Source organism: Cricetulus griseus (assembly GCF_003668045.3).
Source record: "Cricetulus griseus strain 17A/GY chromosome 1 unlocalized genomic scaffold, alternate assembly CriGri-PICRH-1.0 chr1_1, whole genome shotgun sequence".
Classification (NCBI taxonomy): Eukaryota; Metazoa; Chordata; class Mammalia; order Rodentia; family Cricetidae; genus Cricetulus; species Cricetulus griseus.
This window is the reverse complement of record NW_023276807.1, coordinates 33,878,974-33,903,842: the sequence shown is the minus strand read 5'-3', so window position 1 is coordinate 33,903,842 and position 24,869 is coordinate 33,878,974. Positions and strand designations below refer to the sequence as shown.

The window sequence follows — 24,869 nt, the reverse complement described above, 5'->3', positions numbered from 1 at the left end:
GACCTGTTATGATTCTTATTAACTTTTAAGACAATTAATTCTTGTTCTCGTGTGTTGATTCTGGGTCTGACAACAATTTCCACCCATCTCTCTGCAATGATTTTCCATACATGCTTTCAGTCTCTTTGTTCTGTGGTAAGTACATGCTACCAGTAGTCTGGCAGTTCTTCAGTTACATGTTCTGATTAGAAGCCATTCAGAGAGAAAATTGAAGTTAGATATCTTACCATAGCTGAACATGCTGAGGGTTTTCTTTCTGACAGTGAGGACAGAAATAGGTCATCCTGCTGTTTTCCCCTAAGCGACACACTGTAATTTTGCAGTGGCACTGACCACAGTTAGGACGCTTGTAAACCTTATAGTGTTTAGAAATTGCAGATCCTGCTTTATGGCACTAAAAAGTAAAATAAATACAATATTTTATTATGCTCAAGATTGTTGTTATGTGGGACAAAATACATTCAGGAAATTAAGTCCTCTCTGCAAATGTCAAAAATTTGTACTTTAGTTCCATATAATAATTTTTCATCAAAGTAAAAGGTATTGACAAAATTTAGAAATATCTATCAAATAAGATTTGCATGAAATAATTGAGTCATTATGTTTTAACTTATTAGTATTCCAAACTGCTCTCTGCTTTATCCTCTTATCTAAATGATATATAAAAGTTCTATATTTTAAAATGTCTTTTATGCTTTTAAGGCTTTCTTAATTAAACATAATTACATGGTTGTAAGAAAAGGGCTAGATTAGCTTCAAATCTGATTGCTTTTAGAACAAGGAAGCTACTCACTCAGTTTCAACGGCCAAAAAAGTTATTTTTAGGGTATAAAATTTAACGAGAGCATTTTCTTTGTTAGCCTGATAAAGGAATTTTTTTTGAACTCTAAAGATTTGCCAGAAAAGAAAATAAAAACTCAAATACTACCCTAACAGAGAATATGCTCTATTTTAGTTTCCAAAGTCATTTTGTTTTTGGTTTTTTTGCCATAGTTTTATGCTACACACATGTGTTAACGTACCTACAAAGAGAATAGTTTTGGTTTCCATTGGCAGAATGAAATTGTAAAAATGCTGAAATATGACTATATAGGGGCTGAAACTATACAAACAACATACATTAATTTAAGCAAGGCAGTGAAATGCCCAATTTGCTGTGGGCAAAATGGACTGTTTTCTATAGTCATTTTTCTCTGGAAGAATAAATGGGCATAGGTCACTGTAAAATTGCCATTGTTACTGAAGGTAGTCATGTACTCTAAGATGTTTATTAACATTTTAGGTCAATTAATGAAGCCCATTATAATACCTTCCTCTATGATCACATTAAAAACACACATTTTGAATTGTGATGGTAAAACAGGCTTAATGATGATAATCCACTGTTTAAAAGATGAAGCACTTTTACTGAGGTCTATATGAACACTATACAACTTGCTAACTAACATGTTAATGAGAACTTATGTCATCTTTAGAAGAGCTTTTGTTGTACATATAGATCTAAAAAAAAACTAAATTATCTAAATAATCTAAACTACACATAATCATTGGCAAAACCCGAATGAACCCAAGTCTGTTTATCCTTAAGTATTGTCTGTCTAAATGCTTTGTGTTTTATATGTCCAAATATAACAAGAATTCAATTAAAATACTAACACGATTGTTATCCAACTTAGTGGAAATATAACTAAATACATTCACAGCGAGGCAAGTTGAGATTGACTTATGACCTAAAATTTTAAGACACTAATTGTGCCTTTCAGGTGTCACTCATGCTCCCTGAATCTTACCACTAGAGGGCTACCTGCAGCTTTAACACCCTGGTAAGGTCAAAAGAGGGATCCACTGGTCTAACACATGGTAGGAAATATTCTTTCTTACCCTATAAAAGAGAATGCTGAAATCACGGATCATCTTCACAAGGTGATGGGTCTGCTCCTCTGAGAGCTCACACACCTTAAAGGGAAAACATCATTTCATAATTTATGCATGACTATAAGAAAATCTACTTAACATTCTCTTACAGAGAACAACAGATACAAAATTTATGCACATTCTCTTTATCACTCTAACTAACTCCAATATTGGGGATCACAACTAAGATGTCATACATGTTAGACAAGCCATCTCCCACGCCCTTGGTTCTCTTCTAGAAAACATTCTCCAGAGAAGCCTATGTGAATTTTCAAAAGCTCTCTTTTGTCAAGATCCTATTTCAGTATTGCTGCACCGAAGTAAGATGTTCTAAGCATTAAAAAGGCAGAATCTAACAAATTATCATTAATTGGTTTCTTTTAAATTTTAATTACTAATGATTAGGATTTTACCAAAGCCAGTGAGAAACTATATGCAGAAAATAAAGAGGTATATGTGGACTTGTGTAAAAAAACAATTTACGTAAGAAGCTCTACTTAGAAATAGTTGATACAGTTAGAATTTAGATCATAGTAACAAATCTGGGTAAGAGCCTTAAGTGCCGACTTCATATTCATAGAAATAAATCTAAGGATAAATGTTCCCATTCCAGTCTCTCCCTTCTCTTAACTGTACTTGAAAGGTTCAGGCATTATGCTGGCCTGTTCCTGTTACCTGGTGGAACAGGCAGTACCCTGGTCAGTCCAAGGTTCCATGGGAACTGAGTCTGCACGCAGGTGCAGAGGACCCCTTTAAAAAGACAGATCCCTGCCCATTTACTCTCTCTGTTTCCTCTCTACTCTTTCTCTCACCTATGCGCTCTCTCTGCGGCGACCAGCCATGGCGGTCAGCCACTTACCCTGTTCTTCTCCTCTTCTTAGTCTCCCTATTCTGCCGGGCCTTATAATAAACTTATATTCAACATGTCTCATGTCTCAGCATTTCTCTTTTCTTCTTTTTAAACAAAAGAATAACAGTACTCAATCATTGTTCTCAAGGCTCCTCTCTCTACTCATTCTGTATCCTAGAAAAATAAGAGTTCAGGTCTCTCCAGTTGAAGAGCAAACAACAAAACCAAAGCCATTCCTTGTCCTGGTATCCCACTCTAGCAGTCCAAAGCTTTTCTCTCTTCATGCCAATCTAAGCTAATGTAATTTAGAGAAATGGGAATTTTGCTTCTTTTGCTCTTGGCTCATTCATTCTTTAGTCCCTGCTACTCAAATTTCATCCTTATCATTTTCCCAAAGTTTTTTTTTTTCTATTATTCACAGCTATAGATGGGAATTCATGCATGTAGTGTAGAGTATATATTTACTATGTCAGATAGAAAAAACAAAAGCTTAATTACTGTCTATAGCACCTAGAGAGCTAACACCAAACTGAGTGTTTCTTTGGAGATCTAATCCCAGGTAGTTCTCAGATGTGTCAAGTGTGTCATCCTTCTGTATACAAATGCTAAGCCTGATTCATTTATTCATACATTCCACAAAGATCTCTCTAAAGCTAGTCACTGTGCTGTTTCACTATTTCAGTGAAACATCACTGCAGAGAAAACATTTGCCCTCCTTATAGGTGACACAGTTTTGTTTTTGTCTTAAACAGTAAGTATAATGAGTAAAATATCTTTGAAAGTAAAACTAATAGAAGGCATGGGGATAATAAAATCAAAGCAAGCTAAGGACTACTGAGGGGCAGGAATTGAGATACTGCAGTTCTAACAGGGAGTCAGAGATGGCCACACCAGGGAGCTGACACTTAAAGCCAAGACTTAAAAGATGCCCGGAGTATGTACAGAATATGTTGTTATAGCATAGATTTCTGTTTCTCATTGGATCCTTACCCTATTTAAAAACAAGTTAGAAACAAATTTGACAATACTTATACTTTACCTTAACAGCTGGATGGAGGCCGCTGTCAAAGAGAGCTTCATTTTTGATGATGTTCCCTACACCAGGCAGCACTCTCTGATCCAGTACCACATCACATAGCATCCGATCTTTCTGCTGTTTAACTTCACTTTCTGCTCTCGAGAGACTGAACTTTGGTGAACACACATCCAATTCTTCCATCATTCTTACTCTCTGTTGGCTTTCTGTTGAATTTCTATAGAAAGAAGTATACAACATATTAATCCCAAGTCTACTTCGTAAGTTTAGAGTCACTGAATGGGCTTCGATCTAAATGCAAACACACATAAATTATGGCCTATGAGTTCTTTGGGTGAACAGTTGTTGGAATACATTGCTGCTGGTTAGAGGCCTCAGTCAGCCATAAACCTAGCAGATTTTTCTCTAAGCTTGGCAATATGGAACACCTTCTCTCTCAGCAAGGTCTCCTGATCTATACCTGCCCTTATCTGGAGAATGTCCTGGGGCCTGGAGGACTGACCTTATCTGAAAGCTGTCTCTAAACTAGATGCATGCTTTTAGTTTAGCTTGACCCTTGGCACTGATTTTTGATAAACAGATTTGTGATAATGAGCTCTGCTACAGAAACCTACTGCCACATACTAACCTTGTGATAGGAGCATGCCACTTAATACAAATTAGGGTTTGTCCCCAGGTTCAGCAATATATTCCTTATACTCTGGATTAAAGCTGAACTGATTAACCAAAAAACTGGGTACCAGAGGACTGTCTCCATTCACGTTCAGAGGCTGTCAAAGCTCTCTATCACCCCCTCTGCCTCTTTCCCTGCTTGACCTGATGGTCAACAGGCAAGGTAGCTAGAGGACCCCCACAAACAGTGATGACCTTAATAATGATATCTGAAGGTTCCTTTACAATATTATTTTATCTGTTATAAAATTTTTCTTAAGTAACATGTGTGATGTTGAAACCAAACTACAGATACCAGCTATGCTGTTTTGCAGCTAACGTACTAAGTACCCTTCTCAGAATCTATGAATATTTATTCTCTGTGCTACAATTTTAGCATCTCTGCTAGTTCTTTTGCTATCTAACAACAACAACAACAACTACTACTACTACTACTACTACTACTACTACTACAGAACAACAAAGAAAAACTCCTTTTCCTGGTATCTCGTTTTTATTTTTTTATTAAAATACCATTTTTAGTTAAGAATTACTTTTTTTTTTTTAACATTACCTGAGTTCTACTGAAGAGTCAAAGAAGCAGATCAAGTCCCGGGTGAGCTGCACTTGGAAAGTTGGGGAGACCCCACCTCTATTTTCACATTCCCCTGGGTTAATCGAGATGAAGCCTTTCATCCCAAAATGAATCCTGAAACAGAGCCAGCCCATTTTTGAGTAACAGAAGCACATCGTGTATCACATAATTTGCTTTTTTAAAATTATAAGCAAACTAATGACAAGCAGGATAGCTATTTTTAAAGAGGGGGAGGAAAAGATCGCTAAAGTGCTAATATCACTTCCTAGAGAAATCTTAAGGTCCCAACACTTAGCCCAAAAGAACATGCCTGCTTTTCCAAGAGTGAGTCAGATAAAATATCTTTGTTCATAAAACAGTCTAGCATCTTTATATATTTAATTATACAAAGCCATTAACATGCCATTAACATTCAGATTCCTTAGTGTAGCCACAGTGAATTGATAGATTTGCAAAACAAGGGCTACAGTTTAATATACACTTTTCTTCCCCACTGATCTAAGCACTGAAGTATTGTGCACACACACACACACACACACACACACACACACACACACACACACACACGGGGGGGGGGGGTGATAGACACAGATAGAGGATGAGTCAAAAACTTGTCCAATTCTTTTCATTTTCATTTACTTTTATATATATTGGGAAGAAGGGATTTATAAATATTTACAGTTAACTTCAAAGCTACAATGGAGTGATGAAAAATTCATAACCTTTCAGATTTTGTAGAATTGATTAGCATGTCCAGTTACAAAGAAGTGATTTTGTGAGACCTCCGATGAAGATCAAAAATTATTCTGCAGATGAAATACTGTGTTCTGCCTTTCAAATCTGTTTCCTTATAGCTTTGTTGAGTTAATAAATATGGCTCTTTTGGCAGCAAATGTTACTGCTGTGTGCTTCTAATTCCAAAGCATCCTCTTATGGTATTGTACAAGGTTAACAAGTCTAACTTTTAAAATGTGGGTTTTAAACTTTGTGTGCCCCGCTATCAATCATAAATGAATTTTACATGCCCCATCATTTTTGACAGGAAAAATGTGTGCCTGTAAGTACTTCATAATTTAGCTTATGGAGGTTCAGCCCCAGTGAAAGGTGTACAACTGTCATGCCCAGAAGCCATCATATCTAAAATCTTTTCGGCTGCATGGCTCATAAAGTGGATTCTAAATCACTTTCCATAATGAAACTGCATCCACATCCAAAACCTCAAAACCCAGGTCCGAGGCAGGAGTAGCCCCAACAGGAACTACAAACAAATCAAGTACGCCTTTGTCTTGCAAATACATTAAACTGAGAGGCAAAATGTACATAAAACTACTGTACCTTGTATTAATTTGCATTTCTATTATTAAATAGCTAACTATTTTGATGACTGAGCTCCAATCAACAAGTAAATGCCATGTGTATTGCTATTTACCTTTTCCAGGAAGAATACATCAGCATCATGAAATTCTTTGAGGCACAGCAAGCACCCACGTTATTAGAACAACTGACACCGAGGTTTTATGCTCTATGTATCAGCTCATGGGCCCATATTACATTCGGGAAAGACTATGAACAAGCTACCATTAACAAAATGGGTAAAACTTTTGGGGAAGTTTTAAATAGCATGTGTGGGGTAGTGTGGTGGTTTCTAATCCCTGCATGCATGGAGGAGCTGGGTGTGAAAAGTGCTGCCTTTTGAACCCTGGAAACATCCTTACAAAACCCTGTCAGCTTGAGGGAGTGGAAGCAAACACTGTATCTGCAGATGGATCAGGAAACCTCCCCTGCTGCAGCAGTGTGTTTGACCCTTATAGGGGGAAATGCTGGCTACACCTGTCTTGAAGGCTGGCACAAGTGACGATGACCACACACACTTGGGCATGGTTAGAGCGATGTAGCAAGACTTTAAATATGGGGGTCACTCCTAGGGCTCTCTGTTCCCTCACCTGCCTGGCTGTACAGGACTGGCTCCATTGTGTGAGTACTTTCCTAATAAACCATCTGTTTTTCAAACTAGCTCTGACTCCATTTCAATCCACATTAACTGCATCCTCAATAGACCCTGATTTTCAAGATGTAAAAGCCTGGGATAAGATAGGAAATCCTTTTGCCACAAGGTGTGGGCTGGAGTGTACCTGCTAAGAGTGAGGTGGAAACAAAAGCTATCGTTTCCTAGAAGCTAACGCTGGCACAGAATCTGGCAGAGAATCTGTTCCTTCTCCTTCAGCAAGAGAAAGGGGACAATCTGGACCCCGAGAACATCCACAGAAGTCATGACAGAGACTGCCTGCCATGGCCAGGAGAGAGGCTGTAGTCTACACAAAAGCCCCTTGAGAAGAAATGAGACCCTCGTCTCCATTGTTCTATTGGAAAACTTTCACAGGGTAAGGGCAACAGTGGTCTACTGCTGGGGAAGGGAGAATGGAGAGAGACCCTAACATGAACCTTCGGGTCAGCTGGAAGCCGAGAACAGAACAGAAACAAGGGGAAACCCATCCATTACCCATGCAGCACCAGCAAGAGCTGGATCATTTTCTTTCTTTTTCTAAGATAGTTTTCTTTCTTTTTCTAATGTTCAACATTAATTACTGATGTTTAAAATGTTTGCAGAATGGGAGACATGTTTGCAAGACATGGAAAGACCCAGAATACCAAGCCAGAATAAAGGACCAGGTGTGGTGGCACCTGCCTTTAATCCTAGCACTTGAGAGGCAGACACAGGAGGATCTCTGTGAGTTTGAGGCTAGCCTGGTCTGCACAGTGAGTTCCAGACCAGCCAGGGCTACACAGTGACAACAGCAGCAGCAGCAGCTGGAAGAAAGAATGAAATAACTCACTCAACTTCAAAAGAACAGGAAGAAGTGTGCAGGGAAACCACTCCATAGACAGGCAAGTGCAGCCAGAACGCGGTCTTACAGGCACGGAAGCTCAGTGACCCCCCCCCCCCAGACTCTTAACACTGCTGCCTGAGTGGGCACTATGATGGGCCATGTACAGAAACAGACCCCCTGAAACTGATGGCACATCCCTGGAAGTGACCAGAATCTAAATGTTCCCTGGTCCTGCCAGTGTGTGTATGGAAGTGCTGGAACACACGAGACAATGCCCGTTGCTCTGTATATAGCAGGCTGTGGTGGTTATGCCATTCAGTTCTGGAATTTAAGTCCAAACCCTGGCATATTCTGCCTCTTTATCCATGAGCTACATCCCAGCCATTTTGTTTGTTTGTATGTTTTTGAGACAAGATCTCACTGAAATGTTCAGGCTAGTTTGGAACTTTGGATTCCCCCTGCCTCAGCCTCCTGAGCTGGGATCACAGGCATAAGTCAGAAGGCCCAGTTATGACAATGTTTTTGTTTCTAAAACATGTGTAATAAACCTGTCAGGAGAGTTAGAAGTTCCAAGCCATCTTCTACTACAGTGCAAGTTAGAAGCCAGATGGAGACTTTAATAACCTGTCTTAAATAACCCAACAAACTACTTGTACATACACTGTCAATTATACCGGCAATTTCTTTGTCTTTGTGTATGAGCCAAAATGTCATTCAAAAAGTAAAAATATTTGTGTTGGACCTGCAACATAACTCTATGCTGGAGCGCTTACCTACCATGTGGGAAGTCCTGGGTCCAACCCTCTGTTGTATAAGTTTTCTTTGAGATTGAAGTAGTCCATACTACAGAGATGCTCCTTAAGCAGGAAGGTAAACAACTCAAAATATATTTAGGATGGCCTTGAACCTGACCAGATTCACCAGGCCACTCCCTGCCAGAATAAGCAATAAAAAGTAATAATCCCTCTCAGAGGGGCAAAGCCAAACTGCAGGGATGACTCAGAGACCACAGCAGCTCCCTGGAAGAAACAGAAACCAGCTGAGCTGCCTGGAAGAAGTTCAGACCAACTGAGGCACCTAGAACAGACACTCTCCAACCTGTTGAGCTGCCTGGAGGCCGTGCAGTGTGCCCCGGGTTACCAGCTTTGAGACCTGTCATCCATGCAGGAGTCATTTCTGCTGGTGTAACCCCTAACCCATAGTCCTGTAAGTAACCCCAATAAAACTCAGTGGTTCACCAAGCTGGACTTTGGTGGTATCCATATTTACCATGGATTCCTTATCAGGGGTGAGGAGACATGTGTGTTGTCCCGGAAGATACACAGCCAAGCAGAACAGTGGTTTCACTGAGAAGTATGAATTCTGCATTTGGGACTTTACAAACATCCTAATACTCTGATGTGTTCCCAAGACTTCACATTTTTGTCATTTAAATAATAGATGTCAGCCAAAACCCTGAGTCCCTTTTTGCCATCTCCTTCAGCTCTGGCAAAAGAGTCTCCCTTTAACATTTAAAATCTCCCATATTGAGGGAAGACTTATCTGTCTCCTTCCTTGGGGGCTCTCAGGGCCTCCCTGGTACCCCACAGTGTCACTCAGGGTTGCAGCTTGCCCAAGGGACAGAAAGGCAAAACTCTCCTCTTCCTTATTATGCAACGCCTTGTCTTCCAGTCCTAGAGATGAACAGCAAACTGAGGGACCAGATGAAAACCAAATGGTCTAATTTGAATGAAGACTGGTTCCACACACAAGAGGAAGTAGAAAGAAAGTGGTGTGGCTGCCTCTGCCAGGGCCCTGGTTATCCGAGGATGAGAAGGCCTTCATGAATGCCTGGAACTTACCCAAGCCCAAAAAGGCTCCATGTAAACCAGGTGATGATGGGTCATAGTTTCCACCAGCCCTCTCATAGAGCTCTTGGTCATAAACAGAACACTTTTTAGTGTCTACCTCAGGCACCAGCCTGATATTTCAGCCTCTTTGTTAGGTGGGTTTGTGTTGGGGTACCAAGGCAAAGCCAGCTTGCAATATGCTGCAGTAATTTCCTGGGAAGCATTTGACTGCATACCCAACCATTAACAGTAGCTGCCAATTGTGGTGGAGGGGAGTGTGTAGATTGAGTTGTGACAGCCACAGTTGGTCTACACTCACACACTCCATCCCTAAGGATGGGAGAGGTCTCTATACGAACTAAATTGCCACATTTATTACCCTTAATCATTAACTGTGGCCTTTAATGATGGTGGCTAGCCCAGGACCCGGCTGGGTGGCTCTCATTTGTTCACTTCTGGAGTTCCTTTCCATTCACCATCACTGACAGGAGCTTTGTCTTCTTCCTCCACACGCTCTCCTGGCCACTCTCCACAATGCATTTTTTTCCTTAATCTTGCAGTCATTGATTATTTTTGTTATTTCCATATCAAAGTCGAAAGACTGACGTAGACCTCACGGTCATATATGGATCACATTTTAGCCTCTGACAGGCCCTCGTAGGTCTAACACACTAGCCTGAGTTTTTTCAGCCTCCTTTTTGTTTGGTGGGTTCTTATTGGGGTGCCAGTGCAAAGGCAGCTTGCAATATGCTTCATAAATTTGGAAGCATTTGACCTCACACCTTGAAATGGTAATAGTTTACCATAGTGGTGGAGGGGAGTGGGTGGATTGATGCTGTAATCTTGAGCTTTGTGATCAAGTCTGGTAGCCTGAGGTCTCCCCGGGGCTGGCTGAGTGCTCTGTGGGGTAGAGCCCGATGGACAGAGATATCCAGGAGCAGGGCCTACACTGACATCACAAAAGTTCCATTTCACAGTCTGCAGCTACTGCTTAGTCCAGAGTAGCACCTCCCCCACACAATTCTAGGAGGTAAGAAGAGGGGCAGAACCATATTTTTCCCCCACAGTCCCCTGGGGAGTTCTAGTGGATGTGGAAGGACAGATGTACTGGGCCCTGACAAGGGTCTTCAACCTGCCCAGGTCTGTCCTCCAAGAGCTTCCCCCTTTTCCCCAATGACCTCAATTTCTCCAGCTTTGTGAACCCAGACTAATCTCGGCAGGGCAGGGGTGGGAGCATGTGGACAGCTTACTGACACCCAGACCCATCCCCCTGAATCTCCCAAGCAGCCTTTAGTCCTACAGGAATAGGACTTGGAAGGAAGCTGCTTGCCCAGAGCCCCAGAGATGGGCATTAGAAGGACCTCTCCTTGCTAGATAGCCTCTCAGGGGACTCTGGATCTACCTCATGTCATTCTTACAGCAGATTTGTAAGGAGTAAAGAGTTCTGAAGTCATAAAAGCAGTGGAAAACAACCACCACAACCTCCCCTCAGGCCCCACTCCTCCCATCCCAGATCCCACCCCTCAGAAAGCTTGCCAAGGGTCAGTCCCCACAACCCCCAGCTGCTCAAGACCGCAGAGTATTTAAGACCTGGCCCACAGACGTGCCAAGTGACCTATCTCCTGACTTCCTGAGTGTCACCCGGGAGTTACTTTTCAGCTTTGCTCTGTTCTTTAAATCTGAATTTATTAATTCGGTTTGATTTGGCTTATTGCATTGGCAGGAGTACACAGTAACTGGAGATCCAATACTTATCACATCCCACCAAACCCAATAAACACTTAACTACTTACTAGATTCGCTCAGGTCCATACTCTAAGGACTCAACAGAAAAACCGTTTCTATTTCTAAGCTTAAACATTTACATAAGGCTCTTCTAAAAAATGATAGCTAAGATTTTATACATATGTGTGTATTCACATTTATGTATTATATACAACATAATATAATGAGTATATATACTTATACATGTTATCAGATACCCCAAAATTAAAAGATTGAATATCAACTGTAAAGTAGGTGTCAAAAAAGTAATTTTAGTGAAGTGATAATTAAACACTAATTATAGTAATTTTACATTATACAATTATCCATTGATACTAATGATTGACATATTAAATTAAGACACATGAACAAATGAGAAATGTTAACATATTTAACTAAAAATCATCAGTGACAAGGCATCGCCTCAATCAGTGGATTAACAAAGTGCACTCGTAAGTGAACAACATTGAGTAATACAAATAAAACAAAGGGGAAAGGCATTGACTTAGACACACTTTAAGACAACAAATCTATTTACTGCTGTATTTCCTGTTTACTCTGCTTTCTTCCCGAAAATTCAAATTCTTACCAGCTATTTATCCCATATGTGAGACAGACAGACTGCTCAGCATTGCATGTCTGCTGTTTCTCATAGCTTTGTTCATTTGTTTCCTTTCAAGTCTTTATCGCCCTTCATTTTCAATACACACTTTTGGTGACTTTAGAATTCTCAGTTGAGAGGTTTATTGTTCTGGCAATTTGGAGGCTTCCCTGCTGTCTTCTGTCTTGCAGAGTTTCTGATGAAAAGCCCAGTGTAGTTTTCAACTTTGTTTCTTTGTATGTCTCCTTTAATCTAGTTGTTTCCAGCATTTCTCTTCATTCTTGGCTTTTAGCACAACCACTAGGTATGTGTGAGGGATATTTGTTTCTATTTGAGGCTCTTTGAACTTTCTACTACGTAGGGTTTGCCAAGGAAAATTCCTCTTTAACTCTATTAAAACGTCTTTTTGTCCCTTGGCTCAAAGTTACAAGTATTTGTTTTAGACCATCTGACTTACCCTAAATCCTCATTCTCTCTGTGCAACACTTCTCTGTCTTTGTTAACTTCTGTGTTGTTGGGGTAAGACAACCTGATAAAAGCGATCTAAAAAGGAAAGAAGGGTTCCTTTTGACTCAAACTTCAAGGGTGTACACATATATATTCCTATCATGGCAGTATACACCCCTATCAAGGCAGTATACACCCCTATCAAGGCAGTATACACCCCTATCAAGGCAGTATATACCCCTACCAAGGCAGTATATACCCCTACCAAGGCAGTATGTACCTCTATCAAGGCAGTATTTACCCCAATCAAGGCAGTGTGTACCCCTCTCAAGGCAGTATATATCCCTATAGAGGCAGTCAGGGCTTGAAAAACTCTGCTCACATTGTCTCTGCAAAAAGAAAGAAGAAAGCCATTTGTGTTCTACTCAGCTACATTCCTCCCAGAACACAGGCTGCTCTTCTTTGGGCTGAGTTTTCATACTTCAAATAACTTCATCAAGATACTTCCTCACAGGCATGGCTAGAGGCTAATACAATCTAGATAATCCTTCACAGTTACGCCCAGAGGCTTATCTTCTAGATGATTCTAGATCCTGTCAAGTTGATAGTCAATATTAACTATCACACTGGTTGTTACATTTTTTTTTATGTCATCTGTTTTGCTTTCTCCTTTCTTCCAAGGCTTCCAAACACAATAAACGAGTTAACATTGTCCTAGTACAAACATAAATCAAAATCAGATAGGACAGAGAAATTAACAATTCGTTGAAAGACAGTATTATCCTAATGCCAGAATTAAACAGCAAAGTGTATAAAAACATAAAACTTTAGGACAACATCTCGAATGAAAACAAAAACATTAAACATTGTCAGTAAAAGACTATCTAGTAAGATGCAGGAAGGATAACCCATCAGAGCAAAATAGAGGGTATGGTAAGAATACAAGGATCCCTCAAAATTCAATCTGTCTAATTTATCACATATGTGAACTGCAAGGAGTATCAGCACTGTGTCCTTAAAACTCCCTTTCCTATTTCCACCTCAAGGGGGCGATGAAATGTCTGAACATATTAACAGGGCACTCTGGAGGGCCAAAGATCCAAAGGGAACTAGTATCAGCTACAATAGACAGTAATATTTAGAACAGACCTGTTTTCTGAATTTATGCTGAGTTGGCTGTTCCTTGGAATGCTGGGTGTAAAAGGACAAAGGAAGGTGAGCTAATGTCACTGTGTTTCTAACCTTAAAAACTCGTCTCTCTGCGTTAGTTGAGAAAAGTAAGGGGATGTGATGGAAAGGACAAATACTTCCGGTCCATCCCACATGCATGGGACTATAACCGTACTCCCCTGAATAGAAAGAATGGAAGGGTCTGGAAGGAGTTCGGGGCAGGGAAAGAATACAATCAAAATATATTGTAAGAAATTCTCAAAGAACAAATAAAAACATTGAAAAATGAATAAAGCAAGATGAGTCATCTACCATATTTAAGCTTACTTTAAAACTACTTTAAGCAACTGCATTATTGATGAAATTGGATATCTGGATCTATTAAAGAACATGGTGATCTCAGAAATACACAGATGAGGTCACTGTTTCTCAATAACTTTGCAAAGAAATTTACTAGAGAAAATGTGATTGCCACAACAAAAGCGTCAGTCAGGACAATTGGATAGAAACTGGGAGGAAAAAAAAATAAACTCCCACGTACACATGGATACACAACCATAGTCACATACATGCACACACATACACACATCTTATAGTCACATATATGCATAACACACACACACACACACACACACACACACACACACACACACACACACACACAGTCTTACAAAGAATAAAAATCCAAGGACTGGGGAGATGGCTCAGGTTTTAAGAAGACCTGGGTTGAGTTCCCAGCACATGGTGACTCCCAGTCATGGGCAACTTCCATCCCAGGGAACTTTAATGTCCCCTGCTGGCCCATAGGACATACATGCACATGGTAGGCATACACACATGCAGGAAAAAACACCCATATGTGTGTGATTCATGATTATGACATATATGGTTTAATTTAGAATTCTCATAGTACTTAAGGTCATCCAACATGTTTTGTGATAGAATATGAAAACTGTCTTAAGCTGTAAAACTCTTTATAAGTAGTTTATAGATCTCCCACAAGGATAGATTAGCAAACCAGGAAAATGGTTATGTTATCCAATGTATATCAGATGTGAGGTTCATATCACTTAAACTACAAAACTAATTCTGAAAGTCCAATGGCAAAATCTATAAAATAGTATAAATACAGTTTGTAGTCTCTGAATAGGTTTGCAAATCAGTCACATAAATCGGAAATTGGAAAGATCCAAGTACTTTAAAATGGAACAGTTACATCCATTTTGATGGTGAAAGTTATTCTGTATGGTAGATCTGACTAACTGGATAGACACATTGATACATGTACATGTTATGATAGCCATATATGCATCTAAAGTAAACAAAAACTAGATTTGGTAGTGGGGTTATTGTACGTTTTTATATTTCTTTGTTTGTGGTTGTATTTGTTGCATTTATTACAAAATTAAGAATGAGGGCTGGCAAGATGACTCTATGGGTAAGGCATTTGCCATGTAAGCATGGTGACCTGAGTTTTCTGGCACCAACATAAAATGGGAAGAAAACAGACTCCACAAATTTGTCCTCTCACCTCCACATGTGTGCTGAGGCATGCATGCCCACACATACATGCACATACCAGACAACAATACAGGCAAAAATTATTACACCTTGTTTTAGTTAAAGAGAGTGTTAATATAGGTATTAATCTCACCATACTATGACAATGCCTATAAAACAAGTGTGGTATGAAACACTGTTTAGTATTCCACGGTACTATTAAGATCCCTTGGATAAAACATTTCCTAACAAAAATATTCCACTCTCTAATTTGGATTTTTCTTAAGTGGAGCTTTCTATACAGCTAGCTTTCTTAGAGTGGATCACTGAATTATTCTCTTACAGTATATTTCACTTTTATAAGCAAATGAATCTCTGGAGGTTGATCATTTCACTGTGAATGAACATGCATTATGACTAACATTCAAAGGGAATTCTGATTATGCCAATCTTGGTATTTGGAGAACTAAAAGAAATCATCTAAGTATGTTTCTCCCTATATACTCTCTGAGATACAGACAAGGACTATGGCAAGAAAGAAAGTCGAAAATGAAGACTTCAGTTCTCTCTACAGTGCACAGACCTGCACTTTCACACAAACACCATCTCTCTTTGATGGAGTCATTTATTTCCTAAGAAGCAAAGGTTAGGAGTGCATTTTTTAAAAAAATAAAGTCATATTGTCATATGAAATGCAGGTGATTTTTGATCACTAAGTCCAAATTACAACACCTGCCAGTGACCTTGAATTGTTACTTAGAATTAGGACCGCAGGAAATTCAAAGTAAGCAAGCCGGTGAATTCTTTTCCCACCCATATACTGAGAGAGGTACTCTCCAGGGATGATCCTGGCTCACGTAGCTTGAAGATGTGATTGCCCTTGTTTAGAACTTCATGGAACACTTACTGACAGCTCTTCACTGAGAAATGATTCCCTCTTTATCAGTCTGGTGGGGAACATTTGATAAAAGCCTCCCTTTCATCTTACCAAAATAAATCTACACCTAACAGCAAGAATCAATAACAGACAGATGTTTTCAACTATCATCCATGGATCCCTTTGTGTGTGACTCTGTCCAGATCTAAGTGTTTCCTTTCAATCACATCAATCTACCAAAGTAATAATGTAACCAGCAATATATCATTAGTGCATGAACCAGCAGACATATGCTGATGTTATCAATTCCAGACTAGGAAGGGCCATGATGTGACAATGTTGCCCAAGGACAGAAGCTGCTAACAACTAAGAGAACACCTCACAGGGGAAGCAATTACAGAAACCTGAAGAACTCCAAATATGCAGTAGATGAGATGCAATAAATAACAGAGAGTCATGTCACCTCACTGAATGTTAGTCACCTTCAGATAGAGGCATGGGATCCAAGAACAGCTCTTTTCTCTTTTCCTTTTCAGGTGAGAGCGGGTCAATGTCTTAAAGGAACACCGCCCCCCAACAACAACAACAAAAAGTTCCAGGAAGCAAACCCATATTCAGTTTGTCAAACCCGAGGCTAACCTCTGAAACCACACTACACTATGACAGACATTTCAACTCATAGACCTGTCTCATTTGCCTGCAAGGTAAATAGGTGGTCATGCAAGTCTAATTGTTATCAACTTAATCAAGGCCAAATATGTATCTCTATACATACATACATACATACATACATACATACATACATACATACATACATAGATACACACATACATACATGGCTTGTCCTTTGCTAATATATTATCCATATATTCTCACAAGAACTTTAGTACATCTGTGGGATTACGAATTGTTTAAATTCTCAAGTTACATTTACAGCTTCCAACAAAGAAAGGAGACAGGCAAAAAAAAAAAAAAAATTGGCAATGCATTTAAACCAAATTCGAGTCTCTCACAAATCCAGAATAAGGCATGTTACCAAAAGTAATTAACATTTGCTGAAAATCAAAAAAGAGGCGTGGCTCTGATGCACAAGAGAAGCCCAGCTTGGCTCTCCATGTTTTCTTCCTAAGACAAACTGAATGGACTCCAAATAATGAGGACATCACAAGGTATTCTTCTTGCACTCATTTCTTCCCATCATAGAATCCTCTCATACTGGAGCTCTCTTAAATCTGGAACACTTTCTACATGATTAAATGTGAAACCTGGCCAGCTGCAACCAAACGCTTCCATGTACATTTAAACATGGAACATCATGATGTATTGTACAGGTTTGTCTTACCGTAAAGCTATTGGGCCAAAGTACATAAACAGCTCTTTCCCCAAGGTTTCCACGCCACTGTAAACATATCCATTAAACAGTCTCAAGAATTCCCAGCCACAATCCTTAGTATTCACTGTAGCAGCCTAGAAGGAAATACATACATATATTACACACACATACACATGAAACCTTTAAACACAATTATAATGCAATTCTTAAATCCATTCCTATTATTCCATGACCAGGTACATTCCTAAAAGAAAAGTGAACTCTAAGACACCAAATAATGGAATCATCTATACACATATTTTTTCAATTATTATTATGCAGTGACTGGAAAAGAAAATGGCCAATGTTTTTAATTGAAAAATAAAAGTCACTGTAAATAATGAAGATGACCTTTTCCCAAAACCATAGTGTGTGTTTGTGTGTGTGTGTGTGTGTGTGTGTGTGTGTGTGTGTGTGTGTGTGTTTCATGCACGTACATGAAATTATGGAAAGTTATGAGAATTTTGTTAAAACTAACAAATAAAGCTTTCTACTTCCAGAAATATATATAGTCAAGGTCCTTGAAGGGCTATTCCGATTGGACTGCTAAAAGAAATGAATGAAATATGAAAACAAAGATTTTAATTGTACTAGTGAAATTTTCAGCAATTATAGTTAAGTCAAAAATCCGCAGGGGGTGGGGGTGCACGCCTTTAATCCCAGCACTCGGGAGGCAGAGGCAGACGGATCTCTGTGAGTTCGAGACCAGCCTGGTCTATAAGAGCTAGTTCCAGGACAGCCTCCAAAACCAAAGAGAAACCCTGTCTCGAAAAACCAAAAAAAAAAAAAAAAAAAAAAAAAAAAAAAAAACCCAAAAAACAAAAACAAAACAAAACAAAAAAACACACTAAAAGTTGGAGAGAACTAGCAAAGCCCTGAGCTAGGCTGCAGCCCAAGTACACTTAGGAGAGCTAAGAAATGAGACCTCCCTTCCCATGGTCTGTGGAAGATGCCAATTAAAGCCTGGTGTCCAGAGTAGAGAATCTAATTCAAGATCCACCTCACTCAAACCATAATGTTAAACCAAGAAAAAGGAAATGCACTTTCCCTTCAGCCTTTCAAGCTGAGCAATATAGTTAGGATTCCAATTCATGTGATTGCAAACATAAACTAATGTAAAACATAAATATGAAATACAGGCTGTTTCATGGGGGAAAGTAAGGAACGGGATTTGGTTTAGATATCGGTAATGTTTGTTTTCTTAATCTGGGCAGTATATAAACCAGTGTTCCGTACATCATGCTGTATCATTTAGATACGCTTCACAGGCATCATTTAATGAACATTCAACATTTAATAGAAATATTAGACATATTTAATAAGGATGGAGACAGAGCTGAGTGGGTAAGAGGACTCACTACTGTTGCAGAGGACCGAGTTCAGTCCCCAGCACCTACAAAGAACTCATAACTAACTCCAATTCTAGAGGACCCCATGCTTTTTGTCTGGGCTCTTCAAGCATTAGGCACACATGTGGTGCACGTGCATAATGGAGATAAGACACTCCTGCATATAAAAATAACAAGAAATGCATTACAAAAGGTAAAATAGGCACAGATGAGACCTGCGCCTTTTTAAAAGATTTTCAAAATTACTTTAGTGTGTATGCAGAGGTACCCATCAAGGATAGAGCAGATCCCTCAGAGCTGGAATTTCAAGGATTTAGGAGGCACTCAGTGTGGATACTGGGATACCAACTCAGGTCCCTGTAAGAGCAGCAAGTGCTCTTCACTGTGAGGCCTTCTCTTCAACCCTAATCTATTTGAAATAATTTTAAAAATTTTATTAACATCCATCTATATGAGCTTAGACTCGCATGTTTCAGAGTTGCATGCATACCCTCTGGGGTCAGAAGAGGTTCATGGGTATCCCTTTCCTCACTCTGTTTTTTTCCTTTGAGATGGGGTCTTTCCCTAAACCGAGGCTTGTTTTCTCAAGTGGAAATCCAGTCAACCCTAGTGAGTGTCTTGTCTTTACCACACAGGGCTGGGTTACAGGCACTTGAAACGAATGCTCATTTTGGTAGGTGGGTACTCAGATCTGAGCTCTGGTCCTCATGATTCTACACCAAATTCTCTAAATAGCTGAGGTATCAATCTAGCCCTCTTCCTTGAAACACACACACACACACACACACACACACACACACACACACACACACACTGCACGCTACACAATACACATTAACTCTTAATCTTGGATACTCTGTCATTTACCTCTGACTTATTTTTTCTTTCTTCTCAAAGGGCCAGAGGTGGTGGCCCAGAAGATTCTGAATAGGGGTGAAAAAATGTCTTATCTAGTCTTCAATTTCAGGTAAAGTAATATTCTCCTACCATTTTCAAACTTCTGGTTCATGAGTACATGTTATTCTAAATCCTTAAAATTCTAATGTCTATTCTTTAATTTTACTAAATTGGTCTTTTTTGTTTTTAAGAAACTATAGTGTTTCTGAGAAATAACAAGCAAATATGTAAAAAGGCTAAGAACAGCCATTCTTCTACTGTTCAAGGTTGCAGTAGATATGGCTCATGTTATTTTCTACTGCCTAAAGTTGGGGGAACCTTACAGGGTTTTTAAGTCTTTTCCTTTACCTTTTCTTTTTCTTATTTCCTTTGGTTCTTTGAGATTGGGCCATGACAATCCTGGAACTCATCATGTAGACCAGACTGGTCTCAAACTTACAGAAATCCTCCTGTTTCATCCTCCCAAGTGCTGGTATTAAAGGTGTATGCTACCATAACTGGCTTAGTGGTTTGTGCTGGGTAATTAGTTACAGGCTCAGACTAATTAATTAATAAACACATAATAAACAAAAGCTTTCCAGTTCTGCATAAAACACTCAAAGAACCTGAGAGATTCTAGCATCAGAATTACTGGTTCAGGTGTCACCATGTCCTTAGAACTTGTGCGTCTGAATTCTCTCCTCTTTCACAAATGAACTCAAAGATCTATGTATGATTATCAAGTACTAGCAAGGCAGGCTAGAGGACTCAGTGAGGAGAAAACATGCATTCATATCTGCTTTGTTTCTGTAAACGAGTATGTGACTGTCCTGGATTGACTAACAGCAAGAGTCTTGCTTTTTTGTCTCCTGGAGTCTCTAAGCCACTTATATATACTTCAAGCCAAGCATAGACTACAATAGCAGATTTCAAGGTAGGTTTCCATAGCAACCAATTAGTATGTACAAAGTTCTTTAAACTAGCCAGGAAACTTTTAAGATGATGAAATACAGAGCAGACATAGATCTTTTAGGAATAACTTTTGTCTCTGTACAGATTAGGTCACACTTTGGGATCCCAGATTTAAAGTCTTACTGTCATTTTAAATTTTCATGTCTCAGAACCTTGTTTCTTCGCCATTCCAATGTCAACTCTCTTTTATTGAGCCCTATAAATTCTTCATTAGTATCTGCTTTTAACCATACTCTCTGAAATGCTCTATTAGGGCTTCCAGCAGAATGTCAGTGATGAATCATATCCCACTTAGCAACACACACACACACACACACACACACACACACACACACACACACACACACACTCAGGCCTAGCATGTTTCCCAAGTTCTTGGTTCAAAAGGAAATAACTACTTGTGCTTTAAGCTCATTTGGCCCAATATTTTTACAAGTTAAACACCAACCTTAACATCTACCCAATATCTGGTCAATTACAAATGCTTCCGTTAACTGCCGCTTTACTGTTTTTCACTTTAGGATTCTATACCATGTCCTTTCCCTACATAACTCACATAATTAGATGGTTCTTTCTACCATTTACTCCCTGCCCATACTTTTTTTTCTTTCTTTCCTTCACCCAGTTCTGACTTCACCTTGCTTTATAATGGCTCTTGGCAAAAACTCGGATGCTGTCACAACACTGAATAAAATAGTAAATGAGTCCTAATTGTCTCATGTGAAGTCTCCTCAAATTGCTACATTAACAGCTTTGACAAGACTTTACATCATTTACGTAAAAACTGTAGAAGCCAACAGCTCTGACAGTTCATGTCATTCTCTTTGCTTTGTCTACAGCTGATGCTCTCTGACAACCAAAGTGGCACATGACATCTACGAAGACAACTCTTTCCATTAGAAATGGCTGATTCATGACTGTTTAATTGGATTAGTTCATTTCAGAAAAGTTTATTGACTTCCTGGAATAGTCTAGACTGTGTTCTAGAAGGTGGGCAAATGAGCTCATGCTCTCATAGGGAAAGACTGGGAGAGGAGCATGAGAACAGTTTCTTGGGATATTTCAAAAAGAAATAGAGATTTGGAGTACAAGATTGCCAGGAGGGTGCAGCCAGTTGCAGTTTTAAATAAAGTCAAAGGGGAAGGCATTTGACCAAGTTTTAAATGAGATAAGGGATTGAGTTGTGGCTTTGGAAAAAGGAATAAGAGCGCAATGTCTTTCTTGTGTCCCAGGCGAGGGTGGCCACTGCACAGAGAACTAGTGGGAAAAGATAAGTGAGATCTGACATATAAAAGGAATCAGATTGTGTGACCCAAGGTCCAATGTAAGGAGTGGCTTTTTCTCCCTAATGGAGTACAGCAAAAATATGATCTACATTAGTATCACTCAGTGGCTGTTGGATAGAATTTTGGCTAAAGGAATTGAAGGTAAGAGTTTGGATATTATTTATGAGACAACCACAAAGATCTAGCTAAGAAACACAGGGATCTGGATGAGTGAGATATAGCATACTGAAAATGGCCAAACTTTTAAAATGTTTTCAAAGTCAAACATTAAGTATTTGCAGATAAATTGAATGAGGAACAGGAGTCTGGTGCCTGAATAATACAAAACAGGAAAGTCCCAGAGAGATCTGATGAAAACACATATGACAGAAAAAGTGGGTTTGGTTTTAGACATGCTAAGTTGAAATGTCTGATGCTAGGTGGTGAGGGTGCATGTCTTTACCCTCAGCACACAGGAAGCAGAGAGTCCTTCTGCATATGTTTATTCTGTTGGTTGATGGCCATTAGGGCAGCAAGATAGGTGGGTCTAGGAGACGAGGAGAATTCTGGGATTTGTAGGCAGAGGAAGAGTCATCATGTGAGCTGGGCAAGAGAGGAAGCAAATCAGGCATTCTCTGGAAAGATAAGACTATGTAGAAATACACAGATTAGTATTTATGGATTAGTAATTAAGACAGAGCTAGCCAAATAAAAAGCCCTAATCGTTGGCCAACAGATTTATAACTAATATACCATTTGTGTGTTCATTTGGGGCTGATGAGGCTGTAGGACCAGGCTGGCAGGAGACAAGCTGATTTCTGTGAGTTCGAGGCCAGCCTGGTCTCAGAGCTGGAGGACGGCTAAGGCTTCACAGAGAAATTCTGTCTCAGAAAACAAAACAAACAAACAAAAAAAGTTGAAGTGTCCATTAGGAAAACATCAAAGTTGTAGATACTGTCTAAAAACTGATGTTAGACGAGATGGATGGGACTATGGTCAGGTACATAGCACAGGTACAACAAAGGTATAGGGTACTCCGGAGTTAAGCTGTTGGGAGGAAGAAGAACTATGGTGTCAGGGGAAAGAGCACAAGCCACAGAGGAACCAGGAAGACAGGTAGCAAGCCAATAGCAAAAGCCCACAAGTTTGGCATCCCAGGAGCACATGGAAAACATTTTGAGAAGAGGGTGTTTCAATGGCTGCTGACAAACCAAGACAAAGTCTAAGCCTGGACCCTGTACTCAGCCACACAGGAGTAATTCATAGGAAGCGATTTAGAGATGGGAGAATGGCAAATACCCCACTAGAGCATCATAGAAATCAGGAGTTACTTCGGGGAGGCAGAATGAATTCCCAAAGTGTACAGAATAAGCAAAATTTTGTTCATTTTGAGATGATTCATGTGTGCACACTGATGGGAAAGATTCAGCAGTGAAAAGTGATCAGGCAGCAGAGCCCTACAGCACCATCGTTAGTGAGCAAGAAGAGAAGGCTCAAGGTCACACAGTATTTTGGTCTTGAAAGAGACATGCAACTTAATATCAGGATGGAGGGCAGATGATACAGGTATAAAGGGGAGTCAGTATAAAGTCAGGCTGCACTATTTATCTACTGATTAAGTTTTCTGAGTAAACAAGGAAACAAGACCATATACTAAGCGTAATACAGGAATCCGGACCCTCAAGAATTAGGTGTAGCATGTGATAACATTGGTCCATCTCATCATTCTCTGGTTGAAGCGAATGTCCTCAGACAAATGGCATTACTAGCTCCATCCTCTCATTTGAAATATGCCAAAACATCTATGAAAAGGATGGCCTTGAAATCTCACTGGATAGCACAAAAGGCACGCCTAGTTATCCCAACTAAATCTCACCAATTAATAGTCCTAATCTCACTGAAAGAAAATGCTTAGTCATTTACCTAGTTAATCTGTACTTAGCTAGATATAACTCTCGTGATTTTTTTTAAAATCTTACAGATTCTGAAAATATGGCCAATATCTGACAGATACTTTATATTCTATAAGGACAACTGTCCCACTGCCAGAACACTGAAGTTGAATTCAGAAGCAATGTTCCACTGTTTATTTTTGTACTTGGATAATAAAAATATTTATATTAAAATTCATATCTAATTTTAGGTATCTTTCAATCTAAATGACTATATTCAGACATATATCTCAGAATCATCCTATAGAAAAGAAAATGGAAAATATGAGTTTTAATAGATGTCTGAACTTTTGGCCCCAATATTGAAATACCCATAGCTACAATGATACCTGTGAGGGAGAAATCCAATCATCTTCACACTGATACTATTCTAGATTTTTCTCAGGTAATTTCTAACCACGTGCTAACTGACTATGTAGAACATACAAGGTGGAGAATATGGTTCCATGTATAGTCTATGAAGGGCACATAAAACATCACACTGAGAGGTTGATTTCAACAAATTTTTGTTTCCCTATATACCCCTACACATACACATAAACATACACTTGGTTTAATTACTCAAGGCAGCAGGATTGTCTTAGAGTATCCATTAGTATATCTACTGTTAACTAACAGAAACTGTAGAAAGATCTAAATGTGAAAATTTTATCCTTTTAGTATTATAAGACAAAACCTTCATGGATTGTCCTTCAAACCTTTACAATTCCACTCACTTATTAACAACTCGGAGGAGACCATATGCCCTTGCAAATCAATTCTGTTGTGCCTAGGAGGAGGAATCCAAAAATATAAAGGCCAATATACTTAAAATGCATGAGACCATTATATATCTTCACACAGCTGTCAGTGAAAAGTGAAATATGTTGTCGTGGCTGAGAGAGCCTCAGAGAGACTCAAACAAAACTCTTAAAGGTGTAATACACGTCTCACTGGCTCCACTGGTATTTTAGCCTATCCTTCACAGTTAAAAACAATATACATTATGACATCCAAGAAAAATTGAAAACAGCTATGAAAT

At 39.3% G+C, this 24,869-nt stretch overlaps 1 protein-coding gene across 12 annotated transcripts in view; it reads right to left on the bottom strand.

Moving 5' to 3' along the window:
- The window catches only part of Neil3 (nei like DNA glycosylase 3), a 124,748-nt gene that overhangs the window by 15,455 nt on the left and 84,424 nt on the right, over positions 1 to 24,869 (bottom strand). For all 12 annotated transcript variants that reach the window (XM_027391049.2, XM_027391050.2, XM_027391046.2 and 9 more), the window contains 5 exons: positions 17,405 to 17,529; positions 5,026 to 5,160; positions 3,804 to 4,017; positions 1,882 to 1,956; positions 228 to 394 (listed from right to left, as the gene is read on the bottom strand). In XM_027391049.2, the coding sequence (XP_027246850.1) occupies positions 228 to 394; positions 1,882 to 1,956; positions 3,804 to 4,017; positions 5,026 to 5,160; positions 17,405 to 17,529 (716 nt within the window). The remainder of the gene's footprint in view (positions 1 to 227; positions 395 to 1,881; positions 1,957 to 3,803; positions 4,018 to 5,025; positions 5,161 to 17,404; positions 17,530 to 24,869) is intronic.